This window comes from Eleutherodactylus coqui, chromosome 9 (genome assembly GCF_035609145.1).
Source record: "Eleutherodactylus coqui strain aEleCoq1 chromosome 9, aEleCoq1.hap1, whole genome shotgun sequence".
Classification (NCBI taxonomy): Eukaryota; Metazoa; Chordata; class Amphibia; order Anura; family Eleutherodactylidae; genus Eleutherodactylus; species Eleutherodactylus coqui.
In genome coordinates this window covers 149,032,310-149,059,312 of record NC_089845.1, presented here as the reverse complement: position 1 = coordinate 149,059,312, position 27,003 = coordinate 149,032,310, and the positions used below count along the sequence as shown (strand labels likewise).

General features: G+C 44.4%; 1 protein-coding gene across 1 annotated transcript; it reads right to left on the bottom strand.

Moving 5' to 3' along the window:
• Positions 1–14,623: 14,623 nt before the first annotated feature.
• On the bottom strand, positions 14,624–23,286 carry LOC136578503 (myelin P2 protein-like). Its single transcript, XM_066578620.1, has 4 exons — positions 23,108–23,286; positions 19,576–19,748; positions 16,322–16,423; positions 14,624–14,879 (listed from the first exon to the last, which is right to left on the bottom strand). Exons 1-4 carry the CDS (start codon positions 23,178–23,180, stop codon positions 14,823–14,825), a joined length of 405 nt encoding a protein of 134 aa, XP_066434717.1. The 5' UTR covers positions 23,181–23,286; the 3' UTR covers positions 14,624–14,822.
• Positions 23,287–27,003: the final 3,717 nt, after the last annotated feature.

The following is a 27,003-nucleotide window of genomic DNA, read 5'->3' as shown; positions in this document are numbered from 1 at the left end:
ATCTAACACTCCCTTGTTCGTTGTCATGGCCATCCAAGGTATCCGCAGCATTCTCCTCCAGCACCAGGGTTCCAACGCATCCATTTTACTTCTGAGCATCCAACTTTCACAACCATATGTTGCGGACATGAGGCCAAGAAATAGATAATACTCACCTGTCCGGACATTGCGGGTCTCTCCTCTGTCATGGACGGATTTATTTTTTTCTGCCTGACAAACCAGCAGCGTGCTGCGCGCAGGCGCCGTGCACACTTTTTTTTTCTGAACTCCTGCTTCAATGGAAGCCGTGGGAGACGTCCGTGTGGGAAAACCGCACAAAATGGAGCATGCTGAGGGTGCTTTCTCGTGCGTGCGATCCGCACCAGCGAAAAATTACATCCGTAGGTTTTTAATTACCTGCGGGTGCCCAATGATTCCCTATGGGCGTAGATCACGTGGCGGGAGACCCGCGCGGTTTTACTAATTCTATTTTGCCTGTGAACATTGGGCCTTCGTTCTACATCTCCTTGCATTTACTGTATATATTTTCACACTTTACACACAATTAAAAAACGCGTCAAAAACGTGCAGTTTTTGATAGCTTATGCAGTTTCTTAATAATGTACGTGGTCTTTAAATACCGCATGGAGGTTTTTTTAAGTCTTTTTCTTAATTCTGGTTCTAAACTACAACAAAAACATGAACGCAGCCTAAGGCCTTAGTCAGACGGGCGTTTTTTTGCGCGATTTGCGCATGCGCATGCGTCCGGCGATTTTTTAAAAACCATTGCTTTGCAATGGTATCGGACACATGAGCGCTTTTTATGCGCTCGTCCGATAAATTATAGAACAGAAATCGCAGATCGCACCTATCTGCGATCTGCGATTCCTGTTCTCTTCTCTATATGCGCTCAATGGGGCCGGCGGCAGCAGCGCTAACCCCATTGAGAACATATAGAAGACAAATCATTCTTCTCTGCCACAGCTGTAACAGCTGTGACAGAGAAGAACGATGTTTGCCCATTGAATTCAATGGAGCGGCAATACAGCAGGTTCCACTGAAAGCAATGGGCTGCCGGACAGCGCTGGATGAATTTGTCGGGAAGGGCTTAAATATATAAGCCTGTCCCTGCAATTCATCCAGAAAAGTGTTAAAATTTAAAATATACAGTATATATACCCACCTGCTCCCGGCAGCCGGAGTTCCGCGCGGCCGGCCTGCAGTGGGTGTAAAGGGGGTGTGAGTCAGACCTGCCCCCTGATTGGCTCAGCGCTGAGCTATATTGCCGGCTCCATTGAATGCAATGCGCTGGACAGCTCCGGCCCGTTTCTAATGAAACGCGGCTAGGAGCAGATTTTCGGGCACCGGTCATGCGATTTGCAAATGCGCATCCGTCATGCGATCCGCAAATCGCGCAAAAAAACGCCCGTCTGACTAAGGCCTAAAGCCGCAGTCACACGGGACCGAAATCCAGCGGAAATTTCGGAGAATGACCGCACGGAAATACAGCGAGATTTCCGCAGCAGAAATGCAGCTTCAAAGTCTGTATTCTGCTGTGGCCATCCATCCCCATAGAGAGGCCACCGCGGAAACGGCAATACAATTGACATGCCGCGGTTTTGACTTCCATGCAGCATATCAATTTCAGCACGGCTGGGCCACGACGGACTGGCCACAGCAAAGCAAATATGATAGACACATAAGACTCTTCCCCTCACCCTGGCCTCTCATGGACAGAAGACTAATAGCTCGTTCACAAAGCCAGAATAACAAATAATATTTCAGCCGATTTTTAATTTCCCCAATAAACCTGCATTTTCTAAGGTCGAGTACCAACGAGAACATCTAAAGGGACTCAGAAGCTGTTTGATTTCCTGTGCGGATAAGAATTCTTCCATAAACTTTTGCCACTTTGATGTTTTTGATTCTTTTTGTCACTCCGCTTCTATTTAAAAAACATGTTTGACTTCTATGATCCCCTCCTGTATAGACAGGGCATTGGCCGGAGCCAGGAAGATTCTAATATTATAGCATGGACCATACCAACAACCCTTACATTATCTGGGATATAGTGAGGATGACAGATCAGGGAAGTTAATGGAAGAAGAAACTTCCCCGACTCTAGCTAGTAATTATTTAATTACCTCCCAAAATATTTCAGATTTAGGACATGTCCAAAAGTTGTGGAGCAGATTTGTCTTTGGTTGATGGCATTTAGGGTACGTAAGAAGTCGATCTGGAGTATTTGGAGGTAGAGGGATAGTAAAACCAAATATTGCCCCATGTATGGCCTCCTGCAGACGGTCGGGTCGGATCTTGCTGCGAGAATTATCGCAGTGATGCAGGCTTGCCCCTGCAGTGACCCAGCACTCACCTCCTCCCAGCATCTCGCTCTGCGCCGGCTATCGCACAGCCGCGCATGCGCAGACCAGAGCCGGCGTATCACCAGTGACGTTTCTGTGTGAGCCTCTGCGAGACCGGCACAGAAATAGGACATACAACGATTTGTTTACCGAACAAGCTCTCAAGCAGTCAAATGACGGCTGTCTGCATAGGATTGCCTTATCTAAGGCAATCCTATGGCAGCGGATACGGACCATCCACTTTGGATACTCTTATGGTACTATGCAGTTTGGTAGCCATATTGGTGTAGAGTAGAGATGAGCGAGCGTACTCGGTTCGGGTGTTTTTGCACTCGAGCACCGCTTTTTCCGAGTAACTGACTACTCGGACGAAAAGATTCGGGGGGAGCTGGGGGGCGGCGTGGTGGAGCGGGGGGGGGGGTAGCAGTGGGGAACAGGGGGGAGCTCTCTCTCTCCCCCCCCCCCACTCCCCTCTGCAACCCCCTGCTCACCCACGCCGACCCCCGGCGCCCCCCGAATCTTTTCGTCTGAGTAGTCAGTTACTCGGAAAAAGCGGTGCTCGAGTGCAAAAACACCCGAACCGAGTGTGCTCGCTCATCTCTTGTGTAGACTGCACCATTACAGAAGATTATCAGGAAGATTTCTCGCCCTTAGATTTCTTTGCTATTCAATTCTATCTATAGTTTAATCAATTTTATGAATTAATTTATATTTCATTACTCTAATGTTCTCCAATGTAAATCAGCTTTCCTCCAGAAGGAATAAAATTGCCTCTTTAAAGCTACATACAGGTAGCTACGCTGTAAGTCAATTTCCAACCCTTGAAACATAACTAGGAATTTTAGCCAAGCCAGAATCTCCTCCAAAGGTAAAAGACATCTACCTGTAGACCAATGTTTAGGGTTCTAGTCCCTCAGCAGTGCAGAGCAGTGCATGGGTTGGTCCGGTAGTCCGAGACACTCCCCCATACTCTTGAGGCAAGGGATCTGCAGCTGAAAATCAAAGATGAACACAGTGCTAACGTCATCAGCACTGGTCTATGCAAGAGCAGGAAGGGGGATGCTAGACTAGGGAATCACACTACACATGGGTTAGTCTAAGAAAAGGCGGCCATTCTACATAGCTGAGGAGCAGACTGAGAATGAGATAAACTGCAGCAGCAAAATTGAAAAGGCACCAGAAATGTTGAGGGGTATTCTGGTCTTTTTTAACTGATGGTCTATCTCCTGGCGTCGTCATCAATTCTTAGAGGAAGCAGGGGGGAGTGCCAGTTTTTACTTCCATTGAGATCAATGGGAGCTACTTCTTGAACCTCTCCATGGTCAGGATGTTACCAACCACGTCAGTAGAGCCTACTTGGATCTGACATTCATTTTACCCACTAGCGTGGTCTACAGACCCTCTTTTTTATTATGAATTATATTGATTTTGACTTTGGACTCTGAAATGTCTCTACATGACTCGCGTATGCCAGAGTCGTTACCTGCTGTAGCCCCCATGACCTTCCCAACCATCTCAGCATATTGTCTAATCCATAAATGTTGGGTTTCACAAATATGAGGAAAACAGGGGTGCGAAAAAGGATGTAGCATGACCATGACACAACAACAAAAAAAATCAACAAAAAAAATAACAAACACCCAAAATAAAATGAACCACCTTTATATAAAAAATAAACACATGTACTCATTAAAAACACTTAAAAAGTTCAAAGTCTTTGCTACCATAAATCATAGGTCCCCTAGAAGGATAAACATAAACCTCAGAACAAGAGCGGCATAGTATAAGAACTAAAGTGCATACACAGCCCAAAGGAGCAGATCATCCTGGCACAGGCAAGGAGAAGTATAGAGCATGTAATACCACACTGTACTGTAGGGAGGCGCTACCAGACAGACAATCAGTGCAAGCACTTTTATAAGACAAGGGTGTTACTACTGTAGTGACATATCAAAGTGACTGACTGGATGTTCCAACAAAGGGTTGGAGCCGCAGATCTGGTGTTTTGAGTCTGGTTCCAGTTACAATGGCCCCAGGAAAGAGTGTTGTATGTTGGAAATCTTGTATCCTGAGGTCATTGTATCCGTATACTTTTGCATCTAAAATGTTTCTAGCAGGAAAGGAAAGCTTTCCTAAAAATGTCCCAGGGCTCCAACGTCTGCTGGTTTTCCGATTTGTCTCAAGTACATTTTTCCTGATCTATAAATTTAAAAACAATGAGCCTTTGTGACACTTGAGTGCCGTAGTGTTCCCCCTACACTTCACAGGATTGGAATACTTGTGTCAGGAGGGTCTAAACAGGAAAGCCATTTACTATTTATACTTCCCACTATTTCATAAGATGCTAAAGTGGCCACTTTCTTGCATTTCACATATACTTATAGCCAGGGGCCTAACTATAGAGAGTGCAGGGGATGCGGTTGCACCCGGGCCCAGGAGCCTTAGGGGGCCCATAAGGCCTCTCCTCTCCATATAGGGAGCCCAGTACTATGAATAAAGCATTATAGTTGGGGGCCCCTGTTACAGATTTTGCATCGGGGCCCAGTAGCTTTAAGTTACGCCTCTGCTTATTAAATAGCACAAGCCAATGGGAACATCCCATATAGCTACAGAGGTACAGACTCATTTCTTCATTCCGTATGCAATTTCAGAACTGTGTGCGCAAGCATATAGACTGAAGAGAAGAGTCTGATGCACACACCAAGAATCAGCTTCTTAGGTTAAAGAGGTAATGGGAAGGCAGATGAGTATAAAATACACAGCTGCTGACTCAGCAACTTCTGTCCCATTACCCCATAACGTAGCTTATGGTGCTCATAGGACCTGACAGGTTCCCTTTAAATAGGTTGGATGGATAAATAGTCAGAAGATGACCTATTGGCTTCTATGACTGAGTATTATGGGCCATTGTTACGTTTTGTGTGTTTGGAGAGGAGGGGGGCAGAAAGAAGAATTATTTTGTGGGGGCACAAAAGAGGGCACTATGACTATGGGGTACAAATAAGGTATTATGTCTTGTGGTGGGCACTATGGGTTAATTACTGTGTGGGGGCATTATTTGGTGGGGCACAAGAGGAAGCACTCAATTTGGGGGCACTGAAAGGTGCATTAGGGGTAGTGTCATGATAGAGAGAGTGTACAGAGATAAGTTGAGTCTGGAAGGAATTTTAATGTTGATCTAGGTCTAGGTACAGAAGAAGGAAAAAAAATGTATGAGACTGATCAGGGAAGATGCCACCTGTGATCACTGGAGGTAACTGCACTGTAATTACTGGTATCTGACTATTATAGGTACACTAGACCTGATACGCTGTATCTAAGCGTTATAAAAGTTGTCATATAGATAAGCTGTCTTGATATATAATTTTTGGGGGAAGGGCAAAATATTCCTTGGAGCTTGTGCCTAATCTTTCAAGATCTCAGCAATACTTCTAGTGTGGTGTCAATGGGGCACTTAAAGGGGTTTTCCATTTCTGTGATATTGATGACCTATCTTCAGAATAGGTCATCAATATGAGATCGGTAGGGTCTGCAGCTCCGGGTGCAAGCAAATTATGTATTTGAAGAGGCCCATAGCGCTTAGGTGAGTGGCATGGCCTGCTCATTGCATACCAAGTACAATGCTGTAGGTTTCATAGCTGTAGTACCTGGTATAGCAGCTCAATCCCACTCACTTGAATGAGACTGAGCTGCACTCAGGCCATGTGATAAATGAGCATGATACCAATGGCCTCAACTGTTAGCTGTGACCTCTTGTTGGCCAGCGGGGGTCTTTTATGGCGAACTCCTACCGATCTAATATTCGATTGAGGACTTATCCTCAGGATATTTTATTCTTGGAAAACCCCTTTAAAAAACCCAGCGATGCTGCAGAACGTTCCAGGCAGACTATGACCACCAGCCATAAAGAGTAGTTTGGTGAGGCAAGCGGTGGGGTTGGACATTTGCACCCGGGGCAATGAGGTTTTAGCCACACCCTTAGTGGTATCTACCACCCTGTTCATTCTGAGTTTTATGAACACAATGCTAGAGCTGCAGTATACACTGGCACATGCATAGGCTAAAGATATTGAACATATTAACCCCTTAACGACCAGCCCATAGTGTTTTTACGTCCTCCCGAAGTGGGCCTTATTCTCTGAGGACGTAAAAACATGCTTCCTGCAGAGAATAATGCCCCTCGGGCTGTGGACGTGACAGCTCCATGCTGTTGGTGTCCGCAGGTAGCTGACAGCATGGAGCTGTCATCCCGGGCTGTTCGGAGCCCCCCCCCCCCCGGCATTGCGATCGGCGCTATGCAATGGATAGCGCCGATCGCAAAAAAGTAAATAAAAGTGCCCAAAAAGTTAAAGATTCAGCTGCTCTGATGGATCGGATCCATCGGAGCAGCTGAAATTACTCACCGATGTCCGTCGCACGACTCCCAGCTGTCCCGATGCTCCGGGCGCCGTAGCCGTCCTTCTGCGCATGCGCGCCTGGCGGCATTACGTCAGCCGCATGCGCAGAAGGCCCGGCGGTGCGGGAGACTTAAAATCTCCTGGCTCCCGGCTCCTGTAGGTAGCCGGGAGGCAGGAGATGTCAGCGGGGACCACGGTGAGTGGTCCCCGCTACCACGATCGTCGTTATCCAATGGATAGCGGCGATCGCAAAAAAGTTAAAAAAAAGTGTAAAAAAAGAAAAGTTTCACCTCCCCTCATGGATCGGATCCATGAGGGGAGGTGAAAATACTCACCTCAGGTCCGCCGATGTCCTCCGGCCGGTGTCGGGACCCCCCGCTGGCTTCTGCGATGTGCCGATGCGGCGCGCATGCGCAGAAGCCGGCGAGCCCGGCAAATTCAAAATCTCCTTGCACCCGGCTGTCACAGATAGCCGAGTGCAGGGAGATATGACTGGGGACCGCTGTATGCGGTTTCCAGTCATATGATCACCGTTATCCATCAGATAACGGTGATCATATAAAGTTAAGTAAAAAAAAAAAAAAAAGTAAAAAGTAAAAAAAAGTTTAAAAAGTTATTAAAGTTTCATCTCCCCTTATGGATCGTATCCGTAAGGGGGGATGAAATTACGTACCCAAGGTCCCGGATTTGTTCCCTGGTGGGATGTTGATCCGCGGATGTTACCCCAGCTTCGGCGCATGCGCCCGTCAGCATGATGGCGGACGCATGCGCAAAAGTGAAAGATTGCCCAAGAAATATAAAATCTCCCTGCTACTGGCTACAAAAGGTCGCCAAGAGCCTGGAGATGTCACGGGGAGCCGCGGTATGCGGTTACTGGTCACGTGATCGCCGTTATCCAATGCATAATGGCGATCACGTAAAAGTTCTTTAAAAAGTGGCAGTTTCATTTCCCCTCACCGATGCGATCGGTGGGGGGAGATGAAACATCTTCTCGGAGGCTTCCGCATTTGAATCCAGATGCGATTATCCTCCATGGACCCTTCCGGCTGCTGCGCATGCGCCCGCCGGCAAAATGCCGGACACATTCGCAGGAGCCGGGAAGCCCAGGAAATGTTAAATCTCCTTGCTCCCAGCGACCAACGGTCGCTGAGTGCTTGGAGCAGTGACCAGTGGCCTCGCTGAGCGGTCCCCGGTCACGTGATAAAGTAGCGAACTAACATTAGGCCGGTCACGCGTGACCGGAGAGGAATTACAGGTTCTGCATGCGCTTGATCAGCGGTAATCCACGGATCAATCACATGCATTGGATTACACAATTCCCCCCAATTAGCGGGTCGGAATTACGTAATCCACTCGCAGAAACAGAACACGGCATGCTATATTTTACCACGAATATCTGCGACCTAGAGCCCTTTGTGCTCTATGACCGCGGATATACTCGCACCCCATATGCAAACACATTGTGTACGGGCTGCGGGTACCCGGGTCATCTCTAAGCGACGGCGCGGGAAATGCAAACAAAAAACCGCCTGTGTGAATAGGCAGTTATGCGCAGTACATTACGCAACCGTACGCAGGGTCACAGCCGGGCTCACAGCTGGGATCCTCTGCAGGCCTCCGCAAGCAGATTCCGCCTACGACTGCGTGAGCCCGGCGTTATTCAGACCGCTACCTGTAATCCGTAATTTACAAGAAGCCCCGGGAACGCTCGCCTTCCTGCAGTTCCAGGAGCAGCTTGTTGAGCGCCTTCTCTGTGAGACCGCTGCACCGCAGCAAGATTACAAAGCCTCACAGCGCCACTTTCTACACCCCATCCCCGCTGCTGAGGTTACGAAATACCCCCCAAAATACATGAGAGGAGGGGGGGGGGATACTCGGTTTTCTTGCCCCATGTGCCCAGCCCAACCAGCCTCCGTAATTACCCCTGTCTTCGGACATAAAACGCATTTATATTATTACCTTTATCTAATATTTAGGGAATGCCAAAAAATGGGGATGGCGGGGGGGGGATTATTTTTAGGAAGTCAATTTTTTTTCCGTATAAGTGGGCAATGGGGCCTTGAATTTATTCAGTTCTGCCCTGAAATCCAGCGGGCATTCCCTCCATTATGGGCCTAGCCATGTGTCCTGTAAGTAGATTAGGGCCACAATGGGTATGTTTCTGAACAGGGGACAAACAGGGGTATCCATTTTGGGGTGAAAGTCTTCATTCCTATGTACACTGTACAAAAAAAACAGTTTTTAAATTGACAAAATTGCCAAACAAATGAAAATCGTAATTTTTTCCTTTTGCTTTGCTTAGATTCATTCAAATACTTTGGGGTCAAAATACTCAGTACACCCCTAGATGAATTTGTTAAGGGGTCTAGTTTTTAAAATGGGTCATTTGTGGGGGTTCTCTATCGTTTTGGCCGCTCAATGGCTCTACATGTGGGCAATGGGGACTGGAATTTATTCCGTTGTACCCTGAAATCCAACGGGTGCTCCTTCCATTATAGGCCTAGCTATGTTTCCTTTAAGTAGATTAGGGCCACAATGGGTATGTTTCTGAACACGGGACAAATGGGGGTATCCATTTTGGGGCGAAAGTCTTCATTCCTATGTACACTTTCCAAAAAAACCAGTTTTTAAATTGACACAATTGCCAAAAAAATGAAAATCGTAATTTTTTCCTTCTGCTTGGCTTAGATTCATTCAAAAACTGTGAAGTCAAAAAAGTCATTATACCCCTAGATAAATTCGTTAGGGGGTCTACTTTTCAAAATGGGGTCACTTGTGGGGGTTCTCCATCGTTTTGGTCACTCAATGGCTCTACAAGTGGGCAATAGGGCCTAAATCTCCTTCAAGCAAAATTTCTGTTCCGAAAGCCACCGGTTGCTCCTTTCATTTTGGGCCCCATTGTGCATATAGACGTAATACTAGGGCCACAATGGGTATGTTTCTGTGCACAGGACAAACAGGGGTATCCATTTTGGGGTGCAAGTCTTCATTCATATATGTGTGGTACAAAAAAAACTGCTTTTGAAATGACAGAATTACCAAAAAATGAAAATCGTATTTTTTTTCCTTCGGCTTGGCTTAGATTCATTCAAAAACTGTGAAGTCAAAAAAGTCATCCTACCCCTAGATAAATTCGTTAAGGGGTCTACTTTTCAAAATGGGGTCACTTGTGGGCGTTCTCCATCGTTTTGGTCACTCAAGGGCTCTACAAGTGGGCAATGGGGACTAAATCTCCTTCAAGCAAAATTTCTGTTCCGAAAGCCACCGGTTGCTCCTTTCATTTTGGGCCCCATTGTGCATCCAGACATATGATTAGGGCCACAATGGGTATGTTTCTGAGCACGGGAGAAACAGGGGTATCCATTTTGGGGTGCAAGTCTTCATTCATATATGTGCTGTACAAAAAAACTGCTTTTAAAATGACAGAATTACCAAAAAAATGAAAATTGTAATTTTTTTCCTTCGGCTTGGCTTAGATTCATTCAAAAACTGTGAAGTCAAAAAAGTCATTATACCCCTAGATAAATTCGTTAAGGGGTCTACTTTTCAAAATGGGGTCACTTGTGGGGGTTCTCCATAGTTTTGGTCACTCAATGGCTCTACAAGTGGGCAATGGGGCCTAAATCTCCTTCAAGCAAAATTTCTGTTCCGAAAGCCACCGATTGCTCCTTTCATTTTGGGCCCCATTGTGCATCCAAACGTAAGATTAGGGCCACAATGGGTATGTTTCTGAGCACGGGACAAACAGGGGTATCCATTCTGGGGTGCAAATCCTGATTTTCATGTGTACTATAGAAAAAAGTCCTGTCTTTAAAATGACATATTTGCAAAAATATGAAATTTTTGTTTTTCTCTTCTAAATTGCATTGACTCCTGAAAAAAAACTGTGGGGTTAAAATACTCATGACACCCCTCAGTGAATACGTTAAAGGGTGTAGTTTTTAAAATGGGGTCACTTGTGGGGGTATCTATCATTTTGACTCCTATGAGCCTTTCCAATCTTGGATTGGTGTAGGAAAACAAAGTGTTCCTCAAAATGCTGAAAAGTAATGTTACATTTGTACGTCTCCTAAATGGTTAAAAAAAAAACGAAAGTTTTTCCAATGTGCGCCCAAAATAAAGTAAACCGATGGAAATATAAATCTTAGCAAAAATTTCTATATTATGTTTGCACATATTTGAGATATTGCAGTTGGAAATGTGAAAAAATGACGATTTTTTCAAAATTTTCCCAATTTTGGCGCTTTTAATAAATAAACACAAATTTTATCGGTCTTTTTTTTCCACCTAAATGAAGTACAACATGTGGCGATAAAACAATGTCAGAATCGCTTGGATATGCAAAACCTTTCTGGTCTTTTTCCCTGCTAAAGTGACACATGTCAGATTTGCAAAATTTGGCCTGGTCATTAAGGCGTAAACAGGCTTGGTCACTAAGGGGTTAAAACAATTGATAATTTATTCCTGGATGGTACAAAATCGTGTTTTGCACTAAAATGTTCCTCTCTTCTGTAGCTCCGTGGAAACCTGGATGACAGCCACTATGGGCACTTTTAGAGCAAGATAACCTAGGAAAAGCTAAATAGAAAGAGAAGAGCCTGAGACTTTTTTTTTTGTTATTTTGAATGGAAAAGTTTATTAATTTCCACTTCGTTAGAGATGCAACTGATTGCATTTGGTGATCAGACAGAGGAGCCGAGATCATGTGAAAGTCACACTTTTACTTCCTATTGGCAGACATTACTGAAGGCCTCACTTCCCATGTGTGGAGGTCAGAGGTGTAACTTGAAGCTCCTGGGCCTCAATGCAAAACCTGTAACAGGACCCCCGACCATAATGCTTTATTCATAGTACTGGGCTTCCTATATGGAGAAGAGAGGCCTTATGGCCCCCCAAGGCTCCTGGGCCCGGGTGCAACCGCATCCCCTATAGTTACGCCTGTGGCGGAGGTTATGAGCTGTGGGGTTGATGCTCTGGTATTCACTTTACATCAATGCACTGATGGTACAAATACGTTACATTCAGTAATGAAGGAAGCCTTACAGCAGCTGCGATGTATAAGGGCGGCGCCACGCAAGCGTATTTTTCTCCATTTTTGAACGCGGTAAAATCCCGCTCGCAAACCATGGAGAATAAACCCCATTGATGTCCACGGGGTTCATTCTTTTGTCTCTTATTTTTGCGTATGCGGTTCTTGCAGGCGCGAGAAAATAGGACCTGCTGTATTTTGTGTGCATTTGCGCACCAGAAAGCCCCATAGAGGTCTAAGGGCGGTGCACAAAATGCTGCACATACTCACAAACCCTGGCATCATTTTTGGCTTTATAGCCATTTAAATCAGGGCAGGGAGAGTCTCCGCTCATCTGAACTAGCAGTTGTGCCGAAGCAAACATATTTGGGACTCCGCTCCTGTGTCTCTGCTCTGAATCCTATGTCCGCCCTATAGTAGGGCCAGAGGCGTAACTTGAAGCTCCTGGGCCCCAATGCAAAACCTGTAACAGGGCCCCCAACTATAATGCTTTATTCATAGTACTGGGCTCCCAATATGGAGAAGAGAGGGCTTATGGGCCCCCTAAGGCTCCTGGGCCCGGGTGCAACCGCATCCCCTGCATCTTCTATAGTTACGCCCCTAAGTAGGGCCTTCTGAACCGACCAGTGTAAATGGGCATATTCTATCCGTATTATCGATGGGTTAATATGTTGTGAGAATCTATATATATTGTGCCGACTACACATATGCTCATTTTTATACCACTAAGGGCAAAAACAGACAGCTGCATGCGCATCTACGCTCGCCGCCACGGAGGATAGTTGCGCATGAACAGGGTTTTTAAAATTTTCTTCATAGAGTATTCAAACTCCTCACTAAAGTGCGCAAATTTGAATAAAACTGCGGGAAGTTAAGTCCTGCCCTATCTTTCCCGCGCGTAGTATTAACTACGTGTGAGAAGGATAGGGCAAGAATACCACCAGTGAGGAAGAAACCATTGAAATCAATGCATTTGTTTCGTCCCATTATGCGCCCATGATTATCGCGGCTGCATATCGAGAGGAAGTCACGCCCATGTGAAGAAACCCTAAGGCCTCATGTCCACGGGCAAAAGAAGAATTAAAATCCGCAGCGGATTTTAACTCCTGCCCGCGGATCCGCACCCCATAGGGATGCATTGACCACCCGCGGGTAGATAAATACCCGCGGATGGTCAATAAAAGTGATTTTTAAAAAATGGAGCATGAAAAAATCTGGACCATGCTCTATTTTCGTGCGAGACCTAAAATAGAAATTTAAAAGAAGTAACTCACCCGCAGTGGGCCGGGAAGGTCTTCTCTTCCTCACGGCCGGATCTTTCTCGCTTCGGGTCGGCGGATGTGCCCGGCGCATGCGCGCGGCACGTCGGGGACGTGCCACCGGCGTGACGAGTTCATCCGCCGGCCGAAAAAGAAGATCCGGCCGTGAGGAAGAGAAGACCCTTCCGGTCCACTGCGGGTGAGTTACTTCTTTTAAATTCCGATTTTAAGCGCTCATGTCCGCGGGGCAGGAGGGACCCGCTACGGATTCTCCATGGAGAATCCGTAGCGGGCCTGATTTTCCCCATGGACATGAGGCCTAAGGCCGGCTTCAAACATGCGTATTTGCATGCATATTTTGCGTGGGCAATATGCAGTGAATAGAACCCATATACTTCAATGCACAAATGCAGCATATTTCGCAGTCTGCTGTTCTGTCAGCGGTCCTACTTGTATGTGTGCAGTATTCATAGACCGTTGTCTCAGTTATCTTCTGCCATCAGGGCTTAAACATATGAATGTGTAAGTGCAAGTTTATGCGTGAATGAAAGTCAAGCCTGCATAACGTGACAAAGCGAAATCATTGATGTTAAGCTGCCATAGAAGTCTATGGCAAATTTTTAAAAAGCAAGGGGAAGGGTGTGACCCGGAGTACAAGCCTTCTTAATGCTCAAATACGCTCCATTGCGGCAAGCGAATTTACGCGTACGTTCGTCTGTCGAAGCCCTCAATAAGAAGATTTAAGAATTATTATAGAACAGTCCTCACCAATATGTATCTGGTTATATCTCTTCCTAGAAAAACATAGGAATCGCACCTTGGGTCCTGATAAAGAGCTCCTCTGCTACATAGAATGCGCCCAGCACTATAAATGGCACATAGTAGTGGAGGGTAGTGTTGGAGATTTCACAATGGGACCAGAGTTTTTAAGTGAACCTAATATATGACAGTAGGGCATAACAAAAAGGAATAAATGCAACAATCTCTATATATAAAGTCGAAAGCCCTAACTGACTGACTGACTGCCTCCCCACTAATTCTCCAACCTCCCGATGTCGTAGAAACATGAAATTTGGCACGAGCATTGATTATGTCATAAATAGGAAAAGCTAATGGGTCCCAACTCGATTATTCAATTCTAGTGTAAAAGAATTAGTGTCCAAATTTTACGTACGTAATCTAATTCTCTCACTTCCCAATCTCATAGAAACTTGAAATTTGGCACAGGCATTGCTTATGTCATAAATAGGAAAAGCTAATGGGTCCCAACTCGATTATTCAATTCTAGTGCAAAAGAATTAGCGTCCAAATTTTATGTACGGAATCTAATTCTCTCACTTCCTGATGTCATTTTATATAAAGGAAATGTCGTATGATTGCCTTCACGTGATGTTCCCTGGGTAATGCAAAGAGCCAGGCAAAATGGTGGACATATTTTTTTTCCTCAGTATCCCTAAAGTAACCACGACTTCATAAGACTTTCCCTGTGAACACCAGATAAACACCAGTACCAAATTAACTCGGGCGAAGCCGAGTATATCAGCTAGTCTTCCTAATAAAACCGAAACTCACAATAAAGCCATATGAGCCATCAGATAGGATGTGGGAGCAATTTATTTGGGATTCACAGCAGGTTCAGATTAGGTACACTACTACTTCCATGTAGGATTTTGCATGTATAGTTTCGTTCATCTGATTAAGAAATTGGAATACATTGTTACGCCGAGTAGTGTCGTTGAGCAAGGCTCATTGAACTGAGCTGTTTTCCAGTTTCAGTCTAACCAACAGACTGAAGTTAAGCCTTCACCTTGTCATACACGCGGACACACTTCACATCTCCCATGGTGCACGTCTGGAAGAAAAAGATGGGTTAAAGAATGTCCACCATATCATCCATACAAGAGAGCTTTCATCATAATGGCATGTCAAGTAATACTTGTGGGAAACCCAACCGATCTGGATGGTGAGCGGCCCCTGATCGTATTAGAGAACTGTTAACACAAACTGTTCATCTCTATCCATACCAATGGGAGTAACAGAAATGATTGCACTTTTCTTCCATTTTTATGGCCAATGAACAGAACTCATATGTTCTGCGTTTAGGTTTTTATGGAAACCATCTAACCTCAGTCTAACCATCTTGTCCAAGTCTTTTTCTTGGTGAAATTCTTGGTTTGGATTTCAGGTGACTTGTGCACAATCAGCTCAGTCATTGCTGGTTTTCAAGCACAGCTTTAGTAAATATATAAATGAACATTGTCATCATAGCCTATGTTATTGAGCTCAAAGGTATGGAACAGGGAGTCCGGACAGCAATGTCTCATACTCACCTGATTTCCACTGCTGTGTCCCCACGAAGTCTGAACATGTTGGCAGCTTGACTCTTTCGGCACATTCATCTCTATGGGAGGTGTGCAGGCAGAAAGAGTAAAGCTGCCGCACCCAAACTTCGTGGGGACACAGAGCTGGAATGGGACGCCACATGAGTATGAAACGCAGCTCTCCGGACTCGCCATTCCATTACCTTTGAGCTATTTATGGGGGAGAGTAACCCTACACGTGCATTGATTGTTTATATGTCCACCATACATAAAAAGGAAACGGAGGTGTACCCAGTGATTCTGCAGAGTGGCCAGAAACACTATAATGCCATATGCTGGAATGCTATCTAAGCAAAAAGACAGTCCATTGATAGTGTGTGGTGAGGCAGGGGTGCAGTAATAGAATGAAGGAAAATTTATTTGGTGCAAATGGAATGTGCGTGCCTATAATAAGTTACGAAACACGTTATTGGTTCCTTGGAACGCTCATTTGCCCAAGAATCAGCCCGTGTTAAGGAACAAATGGCTAATCGGCTTGTTCATGAAGGCATACAAATGCTTGCTGCTCAGTGGTACATCTCCCCGTGTGAACATGGAGATGTAAAGCTGACCTATCGGATGAATGATTGCATTGGCAATGATTCATGCCAATAAGCCCATTCTTGGCTTGAATGCAAAAAAAGGAAAAAATTAAATAAGAGCCAATCAGTGCTAGCTACACCAGGCCAAGATCTTGTCCCATGCAAAAAGACCGTAACATTATGCGTTGTTTTCTTTTTGTCAGACCCACTGGCATACATAGAAGAAATATACAGTAAGAGAACCCCGCTGGACGTCTTCCAACATCGGAGCTGTACAGCCTTAAATCATAATGTCTTCAGAGGGCAGACAGTGGATTGGAAAGGGTTAAGTGAATTCTACAGTGCAAACCACTATGTGTAAATCAGCGTACTCGGTGATATCACAGACTTACCACCACCAACTGTCCATTCTTCAGTTCCCTTTTGATAGTAGTCTCTTTGCCGTCCCATTTCTGCACCTGCGTTAGTACTCCATCGTTACAAGTTATAACGGTCTGCAAAATAAACAGTATGAAAAGTGATGGTTCAATCCAAAAAATCCAAAAGCTCATGACAAAGCATCAATATTAGAAGTCTTCACAGGAGAAAACCCAACAAATGCAAAATCTACTGCTAGAAATAACCCTGAAATGTACGACTAACCACATCTGTGGAGAACAAAGGCCGTTGTCTCATCTATCTTGGAACCACCGGCTGCAGGTTCTGTCGCAGATTCGGCATGGAGCACTTTTTCTTCCGTCTAAAAGCCGTCAGCTAGATGGAAGGTGGGCAGACCCCCTTATAGTCAATGAGGTCCATCCGCGCTGTTAGGTTCTGTCCAGAGACGGAGCCGTTTGGCCGTGGGGATTCCCCTTTCCTGCTCCCCGAATGGAGCAAGTAAGCAGAATCCCTGCGGCAGGTGTGAAACCACTCCAACTACGAATGCTCAATTCTGTATGTTTATGTTAATATGAGAAATACAACATTTGAGGTTTCTTTATTTCACAGTTTTTGCCTTCACTTTAATGTATTTATCCTTGTAAATAATCTATATGGACCCATACGGCTCCTCCACACACCTCTGATTTCGTACAGAGCGACACTCAGGCTTTTTAACCCTTTCCAATCGACTGTCTGACCTCTGAAGACATTATGATTTAAGGCTGTACAGCTCCGATGTTGGAAGACGTCCATCGGGGTTCTCTTACTGTATATTGCCAGCCTCTCTGCTGTCGGAGCCTATCCAATGTGTCACTTCATGCAGTACTGGCTTTAGCCAGCATATAGCGCCATTGTATAACAGCAGAAAAAGAGGAAGCCCCCTAGGAAAACTGGATTGGAAAGGGTTAAATCTCTGATCTATACAAGAAATAACAAGTGTCATGTTCCATTGCATGTTGTATGCACTCAATGAACACTTCATTAGAGACACAGACCCTCTCATGATCAGAGCTTTCCTGTATGGAAATTAGACATGTGACCTTGGAGTGCCGCATAAAATTATGTTAGCAAATGTTTTGCCGATCAGTTTCAGTGTAAATTCACATTAAAAAACCGAGTGATCCGAGCAACTCCGAATCAATAGACTGTCCGGGGTTCACAAACTGCCAAGTTTGTGGAGTTTTCTCATGTGTTGGTGTGGAGGTATACCAAGAATGGTGTGATGAAGAAAGAACATCCATCCAAAGGAAATCCTTTGGATTTATAGAACTCATTTATGAAAGGGGTCAGAGGAGGTTGTCAAGAATCATTCTGATGAACAGGCATTATACAGTCAAGCTAATTGCAACTGAATACAGCACTGGTTCTCCAACTAATGTGTTCCTCAGCATGGATCGGCTATAACAGGAAACAACCAGTTCAAGTGTCATTGATGTCTAAGAGATACAGCGGGTGGGCAAAAGAACACAAAAACAAGATCATTGAGCAGTGAAAATATATCGCCTGGTCAGATAAATCCAGATTTCTGTTGCTACCCTGTTCGTATGGGCCAATATTCCTGCAGAACAATTTCAATACCAAGATGACCTGCTGCAGGCTGAAGGCCAAGGAAGGTCCAACGAACTACTATATGGGTTTCTCTAATAAAGTAGCAGTGTATCTAGGCACTATTAAAGCACACATATGTTGCCTTGACTTCAATGTTTTACTATACCCTAGCTTAATACACTGGCCCTGTTTCCCACACAATCGTCATGCCCACACCTTCCTGCACCTTTGCCAATCGTATGAGTAAGACGTTGACAGGTGATAAAGCTCTGTGTAAATGTCTCAAATAGAAACAAAGCCGTATATAAATGACAAATCAGTGCTGGATTATTGTAAGCTTGTGTGATAAGGGAATCACCACATTGTAAACACTTTCACTTCTTGTTAAGTCCCAACCACAACTATTTTGTATTTCTAGAGAAAAACCAAACTACAAGTTTAGGGTGCGTCTATTCACAGGATTACTCATATGTTAAACAAATGATGAATTTGAGGCAAGTCCTTATGACTTCTGCCCATTAGGAAGGGTTTATCTTGATTGGACCACTCTTTTAACCCATTTAGGACCAAGCACAGTAAATTTACGGCGCTTGATCATGGGCTTTAAACTAAGCCGATAGTAAAAATACGGTGGGGGTTTAATGCCTCAGAAGCATGTTGGGTTGTCAGCTGTTAGTGACAGCTGAGAACCCGTGGGAGAAGGCAGGAATGGTTTTTAACCCTTTCTGCCTTCTCCTTTCTCTAGTACACAGCATTCAATGGGTGCTACATACTAAAAAGTGAAAGTGAAAATGGTTCTTCCACTATGCGAGCCGGCTCCAGGGATCCCCTGTCACAGTAGAGCAGCAGGGTCCTACAGACCCCGATCAGTTCTGTCAGTGCCTAATGTCTCTACAGGGGATGTTTTTCCCTGTAACTGGGATTCCCATGGATGCCCCAGCTACAGTGGGAAAGTGTCAAATAAAGAAAAAACATGTGAATGTCCCCCTTAGGTCTTTTATGACTTCATGGGGGACAAAGATAGTAAAAAAATAATTACATATATAAGTAAGACAAAATTACAGAATAAAATAAAAATATATACCGTACATAAAAAAGAAAATAACCCAAAGCCGCCGCCAACCAGAACCATCGCCGTATGTGCCCTGTAATCCCAAACCATACATACTATATATCAAAATGTCCAAAATAAAATACTTTATTATAGCGTGAATATACTAATAAAAAAATAACTATAAATATTTAAAAAAATAATTTTTTTAGCTTTTTACCCCCAATAAAACTAAAAAACGGGGGGAAAAAGTAAGTGAAAAAGACATTTCAAAAATAGCTCTACATAATAATTTCAGTAGCTGAAGGAAAAAAAAATAGGCCATTAAAACCACCACATGGGTAAAATTCCTAAAAAAGTGTCTGGTTCTTAAGGTACAAAACAGCCTGGTCCTTAAGGGGTTAAGCTTTCGGGTGTTTTCACTTTTATCACACATCAAGCGTGCCTCCTTAAGGAGAAGCATAAAGTAATGATCTGTACTACGCCTCTTCTTTAGATGTAATCTGAAGAGCATCAGTCTTGCACTGTGAAGGCACCTCGTGAGACGCGGTGGAATCTTATTGGCGGCAGGTGTTTTTCCCAATCTTGTCCGTTTTTTTAGAGTTGGCACTTGAAGGCTAATCTTACCTTTGTCTTCCTGTTATCTGCTGTGGTCTCATCAAACTCCTCCCCGAGCCTGAACTTTATCTCTGAACTTTTCAGGCTGCTCTCTGTTTTTAGGCAGATCTCTTCGCCATGTTTGGAGATGATAACGTTTGGCTTTGCCATGGCACCAGCCTTTCTTGTGGCAAAGCCAACTCCTGTAAAGCAAAGAACATGATGTTGTAGATGACAAATCCTCCAAGTACATGGCCAGGAAAGCTGACAGTTTTCTTTTAGTATTACCTTGCCCATTTTTATCATTTTCTGCCTAATTTAACCCTTGACACGCCATTTCTCGGCAACTTGTAAAGCAAACGAGCAATGAATGCGTTTGTATGAAACCCAGCATGCAAAATGTGTTTACAATGAGAGTTCTAGGTCCGTGAACGATGAATAGATGGCTTTATTCACACGAGCATTTTTATGCAGCCGTGTAGCCGTGTTTTCACGCCTAGGGCCGAAAAACACGATCATCTGAGGGATTGGATTCCAATGCGTATATTCACATGGGTGATTTTGTGGCGCGTAAAAACGTTGCACTGGAAAAAATAGAACATACGCAACCGAAATCGGCAGGCACTTTTACGCCCGGCCGGAGAAAATAGTTCTGGTTCTAGCTTTCGACTGGCATACGCCGGCAGCTCCCATAGATTCCTATGGGAGCTGAAGAAATAGGGAGGGGGAGGGAGTTCAGCAGCATTGGACGCAGGGAAAAAAAGATTACAGTTGCATCTACTTATGCTTTCGAAGTCATTCTGAAGATTTATGTCGAGCGAGGGATTTCCGGGCTGTGACTTATTTTTTTGCTAATACGGTGCTGTGTGAATGGACGAGAAAACGCTAATTATGCTCGGGACTTGATCTTGTGATTTCTTCATTCATGCGTATTAACTCCATGACTGGGCGAGTGTTACAATGCATACGCTTGTGTGAAGGAGCCCTAATACGAGTTTCACATTAGTACAATGTAATTTTTCAATCTTCACCATTAAAAAACATGCGATTTTTCACACACGTGGAAAACACAAGTGCTGCGATCCAATGCGCTTTTCTCACAATACGCCTCACAGGCAAAAATCACAAGTTAAAGAATGCAATATTGTTCCGAGTTTCTCATACCGATATCACACCCGTCTATATGGGGTTTTTTTTGCCTTCTTCTGGATCAACTGAATCGGATAGACATGTGTTTTTTTTTTAGCCTTACATACTATGTTACTATGCAACATATACTGGAACCCCAACCTGACAAATCCCATTCTAAGTCAATGAGATCCATCAGGATTCATTGGGATTTATCATGGCCGTCATGAACAGGACACAAGACGTGAACAGAGGCTATGGCTTAGTTTACAGTTACATTGTGAAATCCGGTTTTCCTGTTCCATCAGGAAAATGGAATTCCAGATGGAGATGAATCCATCCTCTGATGGAAATAAATGGTGTCTAACAGTCCCTAATGACAGTAATGGGGGCCATGGAGCTTTGGTCATCCTGCCCGGCACCTTCCAGGTCAAAATATTGTGGAACCACCAGCAGCATGACCACAGGACAGGTGAGTACATTGTGCCCATTTATGCTTCATTCTGAAACGCTGCAGTCAGAATGAAGCTCTGAGTCATGGGCTGTGCCAGCCGCTCCCCGCCTGCATCATGTAGAATGACAGCTCGCAGCCTATACAAAAAAAGTAGAAACAGTTGTCCTTCTATCTGACTTGGGGGGGTAGAGGTCCACACTATGTCTCGGAGCGTTCCGACTGCATTTGCAAAGTATGAATATTCTGAAATGCAACAGAGTTTCAGAAGAAAATGTAAATTGACACAATATACATACCTGTCCCGGGTTCATGCTGCCCATGATTCGGGCAGCATGAACCTGCTGTCAGGATCCCTGTAATTTGCCAGACAAAAACTTTAAAGGGGTATTCAGATCTCAGACTTTTTATGGTTTACCCAAAGGGTATGCCCTAAATGCCTGATAGGGGGAGTCCGAGAGGTGAGACCAGCACCTATCTCCTGCCTTGAACCCCAAATGCTCAAACCACGCTGAATGCAGTGGTTGGGAGGAGAGAAACAGCCGAGCACCCTGTAACTCCCATAGTAGTCAATGGGAGTTAGGCAAACAGCATAGCACAGAGAGTTTTGTTGATTCTATAACTTGGGAGCTGGAGAAACAACGTACCTCGCTGTGCTACACTGGATACTTAACTCCTATGGATGGACAGCTACTGAAACAGTGGAGAACAGCCAAGTCTGCCTGTTTCCATCATCCCATACAACTTCTAAGAAGCGGTGTTTCCATCTCAGCTGTGTTAGACCAAGATGGGAACACCCCCTTTAAGGGCTCCTTTAAGGGCTCGCTCAGCAGGTCAGTTTAAACACCAAGATAAATCGTTTATTTTTTAGCAGGATCATTCAGTTCGCTGTATAAGTGAATGAGAACATCTGAATGATCCGTGCTTCAAACGAATGATCATTGAACGTGCCAACGATGATTTGCATGCTTACGAAGAAATGAACGATAAACGAACCAATTTTCGTTCAATCGACGATTATCGTTCAAATTGGAATGATCCGGTGATTTTTTTTCAATGATAATTATCATTCCGTGTAAAAGCACCCTTCGCTGAGACGCTTGCAAAAAAATGGGGCGTACATGCCTTGCACAAAAATTCTTATGTGTTTTATGCATTTTTTGCACCTCACTAAAAAAAAGGGGTGTGGCTTAGAGAGTAAAGAAGCAGGATTTTAAAAAACTCCAACACGAGGCAAAGTTTTGGTGCACAAAAATCATCTAAAGTAAGCCAACCAAAAGGTGGCATAAAGTCAAACAAAAAGTGACTGAACATGTGCCAAAACGTATCATTCACCTTGATTCTATTTCTAAGCTGTTTAAAGGGGTTGTCCCACTTCGTTATTTTACTGCAGGAAGCAGACAGCTCCGTACATTGCATAGTGGTCCGGGTTGGTACTGCAGACTGACTCCTACTGAAGTGAATGGAACTCAACCTATGGTGCCAACTTGGGTCATTGTGCAATGTACAGAACTGTGTGCTTTCTGCAGCAAAACTAGTAGAGACAGCCACTTCAAGAAAGTAACAATAAATCTGCCCCAATGCATTTTACATGCAGGATAAAAAAAAAGTATGTGAGCAAAATATTCTCAAAACACATCCCAAGGTCACCTATCCCCAAACACTTTGTATGCCGTGCATTTTATATTCCACTACACACTTAACAACTCAAGTAACAAAAACTATGAAAAGCACTGCGAAAAATGTAGCAAAACGCTGTGTGTGCATCCAGCCTAAAGTCTGTTCTGCACCTGCTCAGAGTTCTCTGGAAGTTGTGCAACATGGAAATGACAGAGTTAAAAAATTGAGAATCCTGCAAATAGTGTAATGTATTAATCCAGACGGAATCCTGATTGTTATGTGCTTTTAACTCTTTACTTTCCAGAGTGCACATCCTAGAGGTAATTCTGCACACATTTGCGAATTTGCAGCGTCCTTACTTACCGAGACACTGCATGTACTCATCGAAGCCCTGGCTGTCGCACAACTTCCAGGTGCCTAGAAACTGGTCCACCATGATGAGGGATTCCCGGAGAGGATGCAGTGCTCAGCACAGAGAGATGTGGAGAGTGCTGAGGGCAGCCCTGGATGCTGGGAGCCCTTATAAAGTGGCTGCACTCTGTGGTTGGGAACGGTTCCCAGGGAGGGATGACTGGGACGTCACTCAATCAGTTCACTATTCCCTCCCCAGATAGTGTCATTGTAAAAACCAGCTCAGCTGTTTTATGCTGCCCTGGCCCGCAGCCAGAGATGAGATGGCGAAATGTGGGTAAAGAGGATGCTTCCCGTGCAACAACACATGGCTTCAATAGTGATTAGCTCAGCCCGGGCAGAGATGGCTGTTTATTTGATCAGATTTACCTGGTTGGAACCTGAGGAATATTCCAGCACTGATAGGACCCAGAAAGCTTAATCTGCAGCTGTACGGGTTTAATTATGACGTTTAGCACTAACTGTAGTTTTTATTCAATTCCCTAAAAGTTTTGTGTATGCAAATCGCACAGATAGGAATATTAGTGGCATTTCGTGTAAAAAGGAAAAACTTTCTGACATGTCACAGTGAAAGTTTCGATTGATGGTAGCTAGAGATGAGCGAACGTACTCGTTTCCAGTACTTATGCGCCCGAGTACCGCCATTTTCGAGTACTTCAGTACTCAGATGAAAAGATTCGGGGGGCGCCGGGGGGCGGGGAGAGGCGCGGCGGTGCGGGGGGTAGCAGCGGGGAACAGGGGGGAGCCCTCTCTCTCTCCCTCTCCCCCCCACTCCCCACTGCTACCCCCCGTGCCGCCACGGCGCCCCCCGAATTTTTTCGCTCGAGTACGGAAGTACTCGGAAATCGCGGTATTCGGGCGAAAAAGGGGCGTGGCCGAGCACGTTCGCTCATCTCTAATGGTAGCCCATGTGCAGTGCCCACCGTAGGTTAGAGGGCAACGAGTGCAGAATTATTTTTGGTGCCTGCGTCATAAAAAAACTATATATATATATTGCACTAATACCCAGTTTTCCTGAAAATAAGACCTACCCCAAAATAAGCCCTAGTTAGAATGGGTTCACACAGGGCGGATTTGCCGTGGTTTTTCCGTTGCTGTTTTGTCGCAGAAGAACTGCTTCTGCGGCAAAACCGCTTCAAAGTTTAATTTGGCCTTGCGGATTTTTCTGCGGATTTTCGTGCGTTTTTTTCCGCAGCCCTTTTTTACTTTTTGCCACGTATTTGGTGCGGATTTGGCTGTGTCCATAGACATCTATGGACAAAAAAGCGCTGCGGAAAAGACCGTAGAATGAACATGCTGCATCTTTCAAAACCGCGCCGCAGTTGCATTTCCGCACTGCGGCTGTGCTGAAAAAAATCCGCACTGTGAGAACAGCTTTTTGGCAAATCTCATTTGTGCTGCATTGCACTGCAAATGCAGCGGTTTTGCCGCAGTGCGGCTATGCAAAGGCAATCCATGGCAAATCCGCACTGTGTGAACCCAGGCTTACACTACATAAAAAAAAGAATACATTACGTAGCAGGTTGGTCCAGATCCCTCCTGCTGCTCTCTAGAGGTTCAGCGCAGTTCCCGCAGTCCTCAGCCGCTCATACAACATTACTTCATTTTTACAGGATTCATAAATCCCACCTCCAGGAAGCGATGGCTGTGATTAGGTCTTCAACCGCTGCTCAGCCAATAAATGCAGTGCTGTATGTACCAATGCGATAGCTGTGATTGGCCGTGGCTCAGCCAATTAATAAATCCCGCATTTACAATGCTGATTGGCTGAGCAGCGGTGGAAAAACAATCAATGCACCACTGGATCAACCAATCACAGCCATAACATCCTAGAGGCGGGATTTATGAATCCCGTAACCAGGAAGTGATGTCGTATGAGCAGCCAAGGACTGTGAAAAGCATGTCAGAGCTGTGTAGAGCAGCGGGAGGGACCTGGACCAACCTGCTAGGTAAGTATAATAAGACCTCCCCCGTAAATAAGACCTAGTGCCTCTTTTGTGGCAAAAAATTAATATAAGACAGGGTCTTATTTTCAAGGAAACATGGCAGGCAGTCTGTCTGCATTCTGCTTGTGCAAAAAGCAGCAAGATAGCAGCATACCCACAGAAGAACAGCTCAGTGAATAAATACTGTACCAGAACCAAGCTCATAATATAAATACAGCACCAGAACCAAGCTCATAACATAAATATAGCACAAGAACCAAGCTAAGAACATAAATACAACACCATAACCAATATCATAACATATTACAGTACCAGAACCAAACTCAGTACATATATACAGTACCAGAACCAAACACATTACATAAATAAAGAGCTAGAACCAACATCATAACATATTACAGCACCAGAACCAGGCTCAGTACATAAATACAGTACCAGAACCGTGTTGCAGGGGTTCCAATGGACTGACAGCAGCTCTTCAGAGCATCAAGGCAGGGGAGACAGAGTCAACAGGAGGATGATTCATATAGAAATATCCACACTGCTGGTACTGTAGAATGCTGCGGGAAATGTTGGCTTTACAGTCACAGCGTTCCGAGAAACAGATAAACCTAGGAACATCATTTTTAACCATATGACAGATGAAACAATCCCAGGATCTCTATTTGCTGATTTGCTATTTTTAGAGAGAAATGCCTTTTAACACTATGAGCTCGTTAAAGCGAAGGGTTACTCGCACTTCTGCTATGAATAGAAGTTGCACAATTCTTAAACAGCCTCAGTTACAAGACTCATGACACAGAGAAAACCGCTAGTCAAACTTTAAAACATCCAGTTTTTTTAAATGTTTCAAGTTAATAGGAGCAGGAAGTTAGTCTGAGACACGAGCATTGTTGTATACAGGTCATTATCATGCTGCTTTGAATTTGTAGTTGGATAACTTTTTTGCGTGTAAATACATCTTTTTCCAAGTGGTAGTTCTCTTGCAGACTGCAGCAGGTTTTCTCTCCAGGATTTTCACGTATCCTCTATTAACCCTTTCCAATCCACTGTCTGACCTCTGAAGACATTATGATTTAAGGCTGTGCTGGAAGACATCCGTCGGGGTTCTCTTACTGTATATTGCTAGCCTCCCTGCTGTCTGAGCCTATCCAACGTGTCACCTCATGCAGTACTGGCTTTAGCCAGCAGATAGCGCCATTGTATAACGGCAGAAAGAGAGTAAGCCCACTAGGAAAACCAGGATACAAATTGGACTGGAAAGGGTTAATTTTACCCTTTAGGTTTTCATGCCACAGCGGAGACACTACCATGTTTTATGAAGAGACTGATGTGGTTTGGGGTATGCAGCATTCCGCTGACTTCAAATTTGACTTACTACCAATTTTTAAGCCACCAGAGGATTTTCTATTGCTACAGCAGTGTATGCCTCATGGAGCATGTGGGCTGTCATGTGAGGGTTCCTTACTCATTGTGGATAGGTTTTCCCCTTCTGTACTAATCCAAGTAGAGCACAAAGCACAGTGGCTTAACTATGGAGGCAAGATTAGCAGATTTTATATATATATTTATACAGTCTGGGTGATCTGGTGACTAGAATTATTCTAGAATTATGACCCTAATATACATTGCAGGATACTCAGTGGCGCTATATGTCTCTTGTTTATTGTCACTTTAGAGCTTATACGAGAACTTTCTACTCAAAAAGTTAAAAAAAATAGTAAATCAAAAGTTAGAACACAAAGAAAATAAAATAGAACAATTTGCACATTGGCAGGAATATATGCATTTGTCAGATAACACAAGTTAATGAATGTTTGTGTGTGATTTGCAGCAGATTTGCCGATTTGACCATCTATAATACAAAAAAGTGCATCAATCATTCTGGATTCGCAAAGGTTT

Coding starts and splice junctions, on each gene's coding strand:
- LOC136578503 (XM_066578620.1), bottom strand. CDS start 23,180: ATGGTGGACCAGTTTCTAGGCACCTGGAAGTTGTGCGACAGCCAGGGC. Junction 19,749..23,107: donor TGAGTACATGCAGTGTCTCG/GTAAGTAAGGAC, acceptor TTTGCTTTACAG/GAGTTGGCTTTGCCACAAGA. Junction 14,880..16,321: donor AGAATGGACAGTTGGTGGTG/GTAAGTCTGTGA, acceptor TTTTTCTTCCAG/ACGTGCACCATGGGAGATGT.